Raw genomic sequence first — 12587 nt, 5'->3', positions numbered from 1 at the left:
TGCAGATGTCTTTTCAGCAATATTAAGGGATAAAAAATGAACCGTCATTGATACTCATATGCAGGTACACATTAAAACGTTGGTCAGTTGAAAAGAATAATTCATTCACTTTTAAAAGATAAAGTCATGACCAAAGTACCAAATTAGAATTCAAGGAGATTTCCTAGCTCCCCAAAGTATCCAAGTAATAAATGATTCTCACTGGGCATGATAGCGTGTGCCTGTAGTTCCACCTACTCAGGGGGCTAAGGAAGGATCCCTTGAGCCCAGGAGTTCTGGGCTGTGGTGTGCTGTCGTTCAGTTGTCTACAATATGGTTTACTTCCCGGGTTCAGGGGACCACCAGGTTTCCTAAGGAGGGTGAACCAGCACAAGTCAGAAACTCCCATTAAAACAGGTTAAAACTCCCATGCTGATCAGCCTGGGCAACATAGTGAAACCCCATCTGTAAAAAAAAATAAAAAATAAATGATTCTGTATGGATTTTTAATTATGTATTTTTTTAATTTGATTATGGAAATGTTCAGTAACATATCAAAAATAAGGAACCCACATATTTTACATTTTTTTAGCCCTTTTTCTTCTTTGCTGTATTTAAAGCGAATCCCAGATAGCGTATCATTTTACCAGTACATGCTTTAGTGTAAATCTCCTCAAAACGTGCCATTTCCTTCCATAACCACAGAGCCATTATCACGCCTCATCTGTTCCTTACTTGGAGGAAGGTTCTTGTTGGATTGAAGCACAAAGTTGGGGACTGGCTCTGCTCATGGCTCTGGAGGAGCACATCTGCAGCACCAGGAGGCACTCGTTCCTTCTGAGGGCTTCCTTTGTCTGGCACAGTCAGAAAGAAAAGGATGTATAAAGGGAACTTTAAAACAGTCATATAACCCTTTGCTTTCTCACCTAAAAACACCACAGTGTTTTTTTGTTTTGTGTTGTTTTGAGACAGAGTCTCGCTCTGTCGCCCAGGCTGGAGTGCAGTGGCACAATCACTGCACCACTCACTGCAGCCTCCACCCACGGGTGAGTCTCCTGCCTCAGCCTCCTGAGTATCTGGGATTACAGGCAGGCACTACCACACTGGCTAATTTTTGTATTTTTTTTTTTTTTTTTTTTTTTTTTTTTGAGACGGAGTTTCGCTCTCGTTACCCAGGCTGGAGTGCAATGGCGCGATCTCGGCTCACTGCATCCTCCGCCTCCTGGGTTCAGGCAATTCTCCTGCCTCAGCTTCCTGAGTAGCTGGGATTACAGGCACGCGCCACCATGCCCAGCTAATTTTTTTGTATTAGTAGAGACGGGGTTTCACAATGTTGACCAGGATGGTCTCGATCTCTTGACCTCGTGATCCACCCGCCTCGGCCTCCCAAAGTGCTGGGATTACAGGCTTGAGCCACCGCGCCCGGCCTAATTTTTGTATTTTTAGTAGAGACAGTGTTTCACTATGTCGGCCAGGCTGGTTTTGAACTCCTGACCTTGTGATCTGTCTGCCTTGGCCTCCCAAAGTGCTGGGATTACAGGCGTGAGCCACTGCTCCCGGCCTACAGTTTTATAATGAAAAGTAATTTACCGATATTTGATGTATGAATGTCAACTAACACATAGAAGAGGGCTATTCTTTGATAGGAAAAAAGTCAAACTTCACAAAGCAAAAAGTCATAATTCGTTATTTGCAAGGAGTTTTCTGTTTGCTCTAAGAAAACATTTTCCTCTGCTGTCCCTTTAAGGCTGGCTGTAAGCACAATTCAGCCTCAACAACTGCCCTTCCCAGAGCAGCTCTCACTCCCTCACAGAGCTGCTCTCTCTTCCTTCCTAAACAGTTCCCACGTCCTCCTAGAGCACCTCTCTCCCTCCACCCAGCCAGAGCTACAGAGCAGCTCTCACCTCCTTCCAGGAGCCTGCTGGTTTTGAATTCTGATGCACCTAGTCCTTTAAGATTGTGATTATAGGCACTGTGTAGATTTTAGTTTCCCTGCAAAGACTTAAAAGCTATTGTGCTCAATACAAGAAAAGAACTTGGTAATCTCTCTCTCACAAGCTCCTGTACTAGAGTGTTTCTTTTTTAAAAAATAAATCTGGCCTGGCGTGGTGACTCACACCTGTAATTCCAGCACTTTAGGAGACCAAGGCAGGCGGATCACAGGAGCCCAGGAGTTCGAGACCAGCCAGGGCAACCTGACCAAACCTTGTCTCTACAAAAAAAAAAACAAAAATTATCTGGGTGTGGGGGCATGCATGTAGTCTTAGCTACTGGGGAGGCTGAGGTGGGAGGACTGCTTGAGCCCTGGAGGTTGAGGCTACAGTGAGCTGTGATTGTGTCACTGCACTCCAGCCTGGATGACAGAGTGAGACCCTGTCTCAAAAAAACAACAAAAAAAATCCACAAACCCACTAAAGTATAACCTCAGTGGTCAGCTCCTACACTGAAAACCCTTGCTACTGACTGGTGAGTGCGCTGTAAGTAGGTTAACAGGCTGGGAGAGTGGAGCTGCTGCTCGTAGCTCTTAGGGGCTCAGCTTTTCAGTGAGATTTAGTTTAAACCAACGCAATAAGTGATCCTTTTTATTCCCTCCCATCAGATCTGCACTTTTTAGTAGTGTGTGTACTACACAAGGGAAGCCCATCTTTATTTTAAGCCCTGAACTAAACATATATAGGAATGGTTCTTGTCAAAATCCACAGGGAGGCTGGCCAGGAATCACAGTTAGGAGAATGAATTGCTCAGGAAAGAAGTTGGGAGACAGCCTCCCACCCTTCAGGGCTATCTTTATCCAGCGATTGATACTGGTTCGTTTGTAGTTATTTCTTTTTGCATGTATTTGAGAAATTCTATTGAGCACTTTGTGGAATAAAATATATTTCTTTAGCAGAAACAGGTGCAGCTACTGTGTTTGTACTTTTTCATTTTATCAGTGTTTTGTCTGACTGACACGACTCTCTGGACTCAGGTGATTGATGAATCACCAGATAGAACACTCAGTATTGATAAATTATAATATATGCTAAATAAAAATATTTCTTGAGATTTACATTGAATAGGCCAGGTGTGATGGCTCATTACTATAATCCCAGCACTTTGGGAGGCTAAGGCAGGTGGATCACCTAAGGTCAAGAGTTCGAGACCAGCCCAGACAATGTGGTGAAACTTCTTCTCTACTAAAATATAAAATTAGCTGGGTGTGATGGTGCACAGCTGTAATCCCAGCTACTGGGGAGGCGGAGGCAGGAGAATTGCTTGAACCTGGAATGCAGAGGTTGCAGTGAGCCGAGATCGCACCACTGCACTCCAGCCTGGGTGACAAGAATGAAACTCCATCCCATCTGACAAAGGGCTGATATCCAGAATCTACCAGGAACTAAAACAGATTTACAAGAAAAAAGCCCATTCAAAAGTGGGTGAAGGATATAAATAGACACTTTACAAAAGAAGACATACGTGAAGCCAACAAACACATTAAAAAAATGCTCATCAGCACTGGTCATTAGAGAAATGCAAATCAAAACTACATTGAGATACCATCTCACGCCAGTTAGAATGGCAATCATTAAAACATCTGGAGACAACAGATGCTGGAGAGGATGTGGAGAAATAGGAACACTTTTACACCGTTGGTGGGAGTGTAAATTAGTTCAACCATTGTGGAAGACAGTGTGGCGATTCCTCAAGGACCTAGAAATAGAAATTCCATTTGACCCAGCAATCCCATTACCGGGTATATATCCAAAGTATTATAAATTGTTCTACTATAAGGACACATGCACACATATGTTCATTGTGGCACTGTTTACAATAGCAAAGACCTGGAACCAACCCAAATGACCATTGATGATAGACTGGACAGGGAGTGGCACATATACACCGTGGAATACTATGCAGCCATAAAAAACAATGAGTTCGTGTCCTTTGTAAGGAATAATGGAAACCATCATTCTCAGCAAACTGACACAAGAACAGAAAATCAAACACCGCATGTTGTCACTCATAGGTGGGCGTTGAACAATGAGAACACATGGACACAGGGAGGGAAGCATCACACACTGGGGTCTGTTGGGGGAAATAGGGGAGGGACAGCGGGGGGTGGGAAGTTGGGGAGAGATAGCATGGGGAGAAATGCCAGATACAGGTGATGGGGAGGAAGGCAGCAAATCACACTGCCATGAGTATACCTATGCAACAATCTTGCATGTTCTTCACATGTACCCCAAAACCTAAAATGCAATTTTAAAAAAATTTACATTGAATAGATTAGATTAAGAATAAAAGGCCGGGCGCGGTGGCTCACACCTGTAATCCCAGCACTTTGGGAGGCCGAGGCAGGTGGATCATGAGGTCAAGAGATTGAGACCATCCTGGTCAACATGGTGAAACCCCGTCTCTACTAAAAATACAAAAAATTAGCTGGTCACGGTGGCGCATGCCAGTAATCCCAGCTACTTGGGAGGCTGAGGCAGGAGAATTGCCTGAACCCAGGAGGCGGAGGTTGCGGTGAGCCGAGATCACACCATTGCACTCCAGCCTGAGTAACAAGAGCGGAACTCTGTCTCAAAAAGAATAAAAGATGAGAGGAGTTTATTCATATATGCTAGCTCCTGTTACCTTCTTAAAGTTATATATATCTTGTTATATGCACCTTTTTTTTTTTTTTGAGATGGAGTCTCACTCTGTCGCCAGGCTGGAGTGTGCAACCTCTGCCTCCTAGATCCAAGCAGTTCTCCTGCCTCAGCCTCCCAAGTAGCTGGGATTACAGGCAGGTGCCCAGCTAATTTTTGTATTTTTAGTAGAGATGGAGTTTCACCATGTTGACCAGGATGGTCTCGATCTCATGACCTCATGATCTGCCTGCCTCTGCCTCCCAAAGTGTTGGGATTACAGGCATCAGCCACTGCACCTGGCCTATATACACCTTAAAGTCTGTTTCTTGTTACTGCAATGTTAGATTTTCTTCATATATCTTTATCAATACCACAGCATGATGATGGCCTTGGTTTTGACACAGGGACCTTGCTTAAATGCCAGCATTTAGCCAGATGAAGAAATGCAAAATCAGTTTTCCTAGGGTTCTACATGGCATTGCTTCTCTACAGCCCCTGCCTTGGCATTGATTATTTCCTTGTATGTTTTAGGAGGGGTGAGATGTCCTCTTTCACATGTGTTCACCACCAAGACAAAGGCTGGCTTCTGCATCACACTCTGATCAGACCTCTCCGAGCCCTCTTCTCAGCTGACCTCAACCTTGGCCTCTAAAAATTGCAGACTCCCAGCATAAATGGTTTCATCCACAACATCTTTTCCCTTCCCACACACACATCCTGGAACACACACTGCATAGTTTCTAACAACTCAAGGCTGTGTCCTGAGGATGACTGCCCAGCTCTTACAATCCTGCCTGGGAAAGAGGCTGCTAAGAGAATCAGCTGTTTGATAGGGCCCATCTCCCAGGCTTTGTGAGAGAGCAGGGGCCTGATTTTGATAAGCTCCAGTTAGTACAGCCAGAGAGCCTAATCGTGTTGACAGCCCCCTTCCTGCTTTTCATTTATTTCTGCTTCCCTGACTCCTGCCTGTGCCTCCATCCTCCTCCCTCGTTCTCCCTGCTGCAGCAGTTATTATGGATTAAATTTTGTCCTTCCTGCATTAGCTCGTGTCCAGCTTGGCTTGTCATTGGCACAGGTCACAAGTGCTGTTGGGTCTGCTCGCATCACTATTCCCCAGCTGCCACTGGTAGCACAGATCAGCAAATCCTTTTCTCTCAGCTCGTTTGTTGAGAAGTTTGTCAGTAGCCATGGGAAGAAATTACTATTTTCATCATGTTTAGAAATATGTATTTTGAAGAGTTGTAAAATTTTGAAATGGGAAGGGATTTGAGGCTGACACTTGGGAGGCAGAATGATGAACTTACTAAGGTGCTAGGACTCAAAGTAGGATGAGCCCCACTAGCTGACCCCCAGGCCCGAATTCTTTGCAGAGGAAAGGATGTTTCCCCAACATGCTCGGACTACATACCAACAGGCCAAGCAGATTCCAGCATCACTTGGGATCCTCTGCTCAAAGTACACATGCACCTTCCTAGATCTCTTGGTGATTGGCTACCCTGGGCAGTTATGCCTTACTTCAAAGAGCCGATATAGGACTGTATTCCTGAAGCATGCCTTTCTTCCTCATTCAATGTGTATTTCGATGTATTTTTAATAGTATATTCATATGGTATAAAATTCTAAATGTTCTATGGGACATATGATGAAAAGGCCCCTCCTCCTATTCCCAAGCTGACCAGAGGTGACATGTTTCCAGTTATTTGTGTACCCTTCTGGAGATACTCTAGTTAAATGCTTTTTTTTTTTTTTTTGAGATGGAGTTTCGCTCTTGTTCCCAGGCTGGAGTGCAATGGCACAATCTCTGCTCACTGCAACCTCCGCCTCCCGGGTTCAAACAATTCTGCCTCAGCCTCCTGAGTAGCTAGGATTACAGGCATCCACCACCATGCCCAGCTACTTTTTGTATTTTTAGTAGAGACAGGGTTTCACCATGTTGGCCAGGCTGGTTTTGAACTCCTGACCTCAAATGATCCGCCAGACTTGGCCTCCCAAAGTGTTGGGATTACAGGCATGAGCCACCATGCCTGGCCTTAAATGTATTTCTTATTAGTCCTGTAGTCTGACTATTCTCTAATCCCAGAAATTATATATACGTATATCTTAGAAGGGTGAATAAACTTAAAAATGGAGCTCGAGAGATTTGGAAAATATTTTGGTAATGGGAATCATTTATCATTAAATTTGAGACCAGAGGCAGAATATCTCCTTATCTGAAAGTCTTTAGACATGAGAGAGTCTCTCATCTTAATAGGTTAGTTTACAAGTGGTCTTTTCTTCAGTGAAGAGCTGACTTCAAAATTACGTGTTTAGCCTGACGATACAGATTTAGGAGTGATTATTAGAGTCAACTGTGAAATTGCATTTCATGTTTAAAAAAAAACCAGGAAATATTCTGTTAATCAACTGAGCAATTCTGTCATTTACAACTGTCTGATTTCAGTGACTATTTCTTTAGTTGCAAAATATTCAGGTCTGGCCTTAAAGTGCATCTGAAGGCCAGTGTTCTAAAACCCAACAGGGAGGTCTTAACATTTTTTTTTTTTTTTACTTTAGCTGCATCTCAGAACAAAAAGGGTTCCTTCCAAAGAAAAAGAGAGGCATCATGGCTGTTTTTTCATTTCTCTGTCTGCAGCTACACATGCGAGCCACCAGTGGTGCTAAAGTCACTAAGAGGGATTTGCAATGAGTTTTTTAATGTATTCCCCCAGCCTTCAATCATGAAAGCAAATAAGTGGGGAAGTCACCTCCTTCAGGAACTAGTTCCAGTGCTACAAATTAAACTCTATTACACAAGCATGAACATTTTTGGAAGCATGTATTATTGAAGCTGACATTTCCCAACATGGTTTTAGTCAACAATTTAGATGTGTAGAGTCCAAAGATAAAGGTACTGATGAGATACTACTGCTTCCAAAATAGAAATCTTTTGAATGATTTTATATCCTCTCTTCTCCCCCTTTGGTTGTGGCTTGGTTTATTTTAAACTATTGATAATAATTGTGTTTATTTTTAAATAATTGCATCTAAAAATAGTTTAGAAGGGAGTACATTGAAATGAAGAGTTTATATGTGGATATCATAATTGCATTGCTTCATGTGTGTCAAAATCTCAGTCACCCAGGCTGGAGTGCATTGGCACAATCATGGCTCACTGCAGCCTCGAACTCCTGGGCTCCAGCAATCCTCCTGCCTTAGCCTCCCCAGTAGCTAGGACTACAGGCGCTCACCACCATGCCTTGATACATTTTTTTGTTGTTTTTTGTGAGGGACAGGATCTCCCTTTATTGGCCAGGCTGGCTCAAACTCCTTGCTTCAAGTGATCCTCTCATCTCAGCTTTGCAAAGTGCTAGGATTATAGATGTGAGCCATGGTGCCTGGCAGTGTTGCTATTAGAAACTGCCCTGCAGTGAGTATATTCAAGGCTGCAAAGTATGGCCTGACCCTTATATCCCTGCTGCTTATTTGGTCCTGGAGTATGCATTACAGAGGAAGCATTGGCCTTGTCCATACCTGAAGCCTACACTTATCAGAGGAAACAGCAGGAAAATAGGGGACAGAAATGTACATGATCCATCCTTGAAAGTGTTTTGAGGGGTAGTTTTATGGGAGAATTGGTTTATAGTTTAAACAAGAAAGGAAGGAAATTGCTCCTTCATTTGTAGGAAAAGTTGGGCAAAGATTTGGGCAGAAATTTATTGATAGTCGTTGAGTCACTGAGTGAATGAGAACTGGGAGTGCAGACCTGCCCTTGAGATGCTTGTGGTTTACTGGGAGACAGGCATGCAAAACCAGAGCCAAGTTCAGAGTTCTATGGTGGCCGTGGTTAGAGCAAGATTAATTCTGTGTGGTGGGGTCCAGAAGCCTTCACACATGATGTCTGGGCACCTGCTGTGAACCAGATGGTGTACTAGACATTGGAGATAAAGCACAAGCCTCAGTCCTTGCTTGACAGAGTCTGGTGATGTGTGTGTTGCTCAGGAAAGGATTCAGTCTTGCCTTTCATCTTGGACATGTTGACACTGAGGGACTTTGGCACATCTGGGGGAGATATCAGGAATGCAGTCTGATGTGAGAGTCTGGGGCTCAGGACAGAGGCCTGGACAGGGAGTCCGCTATGAATGGGATCCTTGAGGCTGTAGGCATGATTGTGGTTTTCTAGAAAGAAGAGGGCCTAGAGCCAAACCTGGGGAGCACTAGCACAGAGAATTCTAGAAACAGGAGCACCAGCCCACTCAGAACACATTTATTACTTGACCAGAATTAGGGAGCAGAAGCAGCAGAGATTGATGTGCTTGCCATATATGTATTCATTATTATTAGACTCTCGGTCTTGTTCTTCTGAAGTCCTTTGCTCACATAAGCTTTATCTCATTAAAAGTGATTAGGCATGAAAAGAACTTGTAATGGAAGAGATTTTTAAAAATCTGATTTCATGTTGTATCACTGTTTTTCAGTTATCTGTGACATACTCATTCCAAAACAGAGTAACTTCCTCCATCATTGCTTGACAACTGAACTGTCAGTGCTGCTTTTCCCATTGTTTCTGATCTTAATAGTGTTTTGTCTTCCTGTAGGAGCTATAGTTGGAATGAATTAGTGGTAGGGAATCTGGGGCCTGCCCTTTTTGTTCTGTTTTGCTTTAATGTGACACTAAACTCTGATAACTTAATCAGTCCTTTATTCAGGAATTATATGTATGTTCTCATCTGTCCTTTCTTCTCTAAAGTGGAAAAATGAGTTTTAATTCAACAGACCTTTCAATGCAGAGGCATTCCTCCCTTTTTGCAAATACTCTTGTGTTTGTATACTGTGACAGGGCCTAACGAGGTACTGGTAAGCAAAGCTGATGTGGTTCAGGTCTCAGCTTGGGCAGCTGTAACAAAATACCACAGACCGAGGGGCTTAAATAACAGACATTGATTTCTCACAACTCTGGAGGCTGGCAAGACTAAGATCAAAGCTCAGGTCACTCAGACTTCTCTTACATGGGCACTAATACTGTCGTGGGAGCCATACCCTCCTGACCTTGTCTAAACCAAATCGTCCCCCAAAGACCTCACCTCCAGTACCATCAACATGAATTGGGGAGGTGGGGAGGGGGTCATAAATATTCAGTCCATAGCAGTCCATTGCCTCAAAAGCTTATAGTGTAACTAGGGGTCAGACAGAAATCACAGTAAAGGGATGAGAATAGTGATAAATGTGGCAATGGGTATGGCTCAGTTAAAGTTATAAGAAGTCATTTTTCATATTTATTGTCTTTGAAACTTCTCATCAAGCACATTAAAAACGTCTGCCTCTTCCAGGGCTTCAGCAGGTCTGTGACCCATGCTCCAGTGTCTTGATCCCTAAGCCTGTGTCACATGAAGGCTTTATATTTGTGGACATGCCGTCAGATACTTTTTTTTGTTGACAGCTAAAATTTCAACTTTTTCTAAATGAATTCCATGGTGTTCCTAGTAGTTATGTCTTTCTGAAAACAGCATATAGTAATGAATTAATTGCTGTCTCTGTAGGCAAATTGTTTTAGCATTTTTTAATGTTCATTCATTAAAATATAGATCATATTTAAAGGAATATTTGATGAACAATTTATTCTAAAATAGCTCTGTGAATTCTGAACTTTCTGCAGTCAGTCTCTCAGTCATCAGTATTTATATCCTAGAATTGCCTTTTGCTGGTCACTGACTTTAATGCATTCATCTAGCAATAAATATTTATTGAGTGCCTGCATAGTATACAAAGTTCTGTTAGGTGCCAAGGATGTAGCCATGGACCATCTCTGCCCCCAAGGAGCTTAACATTAAGATCTCAAGTAAAAAGAAGCAAAAATGGAAAAAGCCTTAACCGGCTTGCGCTTTGGGTAAATTCTAGCCTTTCTAGTCAGACAGCCCTGGCTTGATCACTTAATGACTTTGTCAGCCTACTTGGCCTCTCCTAAGTTGTTTGTGTGTTTGTGAAATGGAGATACCTTGCATGATTGTTACAATGAGATCCTGATGGATAGACAGGTCTCATTAGAAACAAAAGATGTGAAATTTTTAATGGCAACCAATGCAGAAACTGCAGAGACCACCACACAAAGCAGAATATAATGCAATGTGATGCATCTCAGTGGAGGTCCTGGTGCCCAGGTCCCAAGATTCCTCTCAGGATGTCCCACTGGTGGTGCCACTAGTGTCGTTGGTCAGTTGGCAGCAGGGGGGCGGGGGGTGTTCAGCAGCTGTGAGGTGCTCCTTTGCTGCTGTCATAGAGGGGAGCATCCAGTCTTCCTCTGCCCAGATTGTTCTTTAGCTCTGGCCATGTACCTGCCTGTACTAGCCAACATGGTCCTGAGTATGTGCTCTGAGATGGGTGAAGCCAAGGAAGATGTCCTAGGAACAGCCCCCAGCACACTGTGGTGGCAAGCCCACCTGGGGGCCACGCCAGCAATGCGAGTACCTAACTCATGGTTTTGACAGTTAATGAGGTAAAGCTTTTAGCATAGTGCTTAGTGCAAAGTAAGTACTTAATATTTTAACACCACTACTACATCCTTAATTATAAATTAATACATTAATACCATTGTTATTCTCAGCGAAGTAAAACATTAAACATTAGAAATGAAACATTGTTTCAGAGCATCTTCCTTTCCAAATATGGTTAGATAACATGCTTACATAACCAAATGTATTTTCTCTTTGGTCAAACATAAACCTAAGCTTTTTCTTCTAAATTTGAGAAAATTGTAACAACAAATCTCTGCTGCTACTGCATTTTCCAGAAAAGTAAATGAATATTTTCTTAATCCCTCTCCTCCAATCAAAAACACAAAGCAAAACTCCTACAAATAGTATAACAGTGATTTTGCTGGTATTATTTGAAAACATCCATGCAATATAATATACTCATTCTGCTGTTAGTCACATATCGGTATTAGAGGACTAAAATTCTTGCAGGAATAGCCAGCAGAGGTTCTACTTAACATTTTGTGTCACCATGCAGTTACTTAACTAGCATTTTTTAGTTCTAACTATGTATTGTCTTCCTAAAACAAGTTGAGTCAACAATGTGTGCCAGAAACTGACCCTTGCTGCCACTTGGTCAGAGGTCCCCGTCCTGGATTGCAGGTGCTGTTCGGCACGGCTGATGGGCAGGTGATCGTCATGGACTGCCATGGGAGGATGCTGGCCCACATCCTGCTGCATGAGTCAGACGGCGTCCTCGGCATGTCCTGGAACTACCCAATCTTCCTGGTGGAGGACAGCAGCGAGAGCGACACGGACTCAGATGACTACGCCCCTCCCCAAGGTACTTATTGGCCCTACTTTCCTTGTCATTGACCAGAAGGAAAGTGAAGTGCATCAGAGGGGAGTAGACCAATGCAGAGGAGGGAGGGTGAAGGGTCACCACATCCACAGCACCCGGGCTTCCTGGGAAGAGTTCTCGAGCTGAAATGCAGGATAGGACTGTCCTCATCTAGCTGTGACTGTCTCCCTGCTGTTGTCCCTTTTCTCAGAATCACTGGTCGAGTTATTGGCTTAGCTTTTCCCAGATATAAAGTGAGACACATGACTCTTCCTGTGTCCCTGAGGTGTTATGGAGATTAGCTGCTTAGTGACAATAAAGAAAGCTAAAGATGAAAAATTATCTGCTATTATTATAACTTAATATGTGGTATATCCAAATCCCCAATGTTATTAAAGCCCACTGCTTTAGTTGCGTGAGAAAAAGATTTGTTCTGCCATAATGAAGGCCAGCACCTTGGGCAGATGACTCCACGTTTCTGACTGTGCTCTTTATTTCAGGCAGAAGCTCTCTTCCTCCTCAGGTCAAAAAGACCTGCTGCCTCTCTGTATTCCCCACGTGGTGCTGAATACTCTTGGTGGGGATAACTTCAAACTCCCGCCACCTTAACCTCTAGCAGGTCTCCAGAATCAGTGTACAGCACTGGCCTACTCAGTTGGCTCTTCATCAGCATCCCATCCCCTGTAACCATCTCTCTCTAAAAAATTG

At 43.3% G+C, this 12587-nt stretch overlaps 1 protein-coding gene across 6 annotated transcripts in view; it reads left to right on the top strand.

Moving 5' to 3' along the window:
- Positions 1-12587, top strand: part of TULP4 (TUB like protein 4) — a 294657-nt gene that overhangs the window by 223310 nt on the left and 58760 nt on the right. For all 6 annotated transcript variants that reach the window (XM_064360504.1, XM_064360501.1, XM_064360503.1 and 3 more), the window contains one exon: positions 11702-11882. In XM_064360504.1, the coding sequence (XP_064216574.1) occupies positions 11702-11882 (181 nt within the window). The remainder of the gene's footprint in view (positions 1-11701; positions 11883-12587) is intronic.

Source organism: Aotus nancymaae, unplaced genomic scaffold (assembly GCF_030222135.1).
Source record: "Aotus nancymaae isolate 86718 unplaced genomic scaffold, 86718_ANA_hifiasm-v0.15.2.pri h1tg000040l, whole genome shotgun sequence".
Lineage (NCBI taxonomy): Eukaryota > Metazoa > Chordata > Mammalia > Primates > Aotidae > Aotus > Aotus nancymaae.
This window is presented reverse-complemented; position numbering and strand designations above follow the sequence as displayed.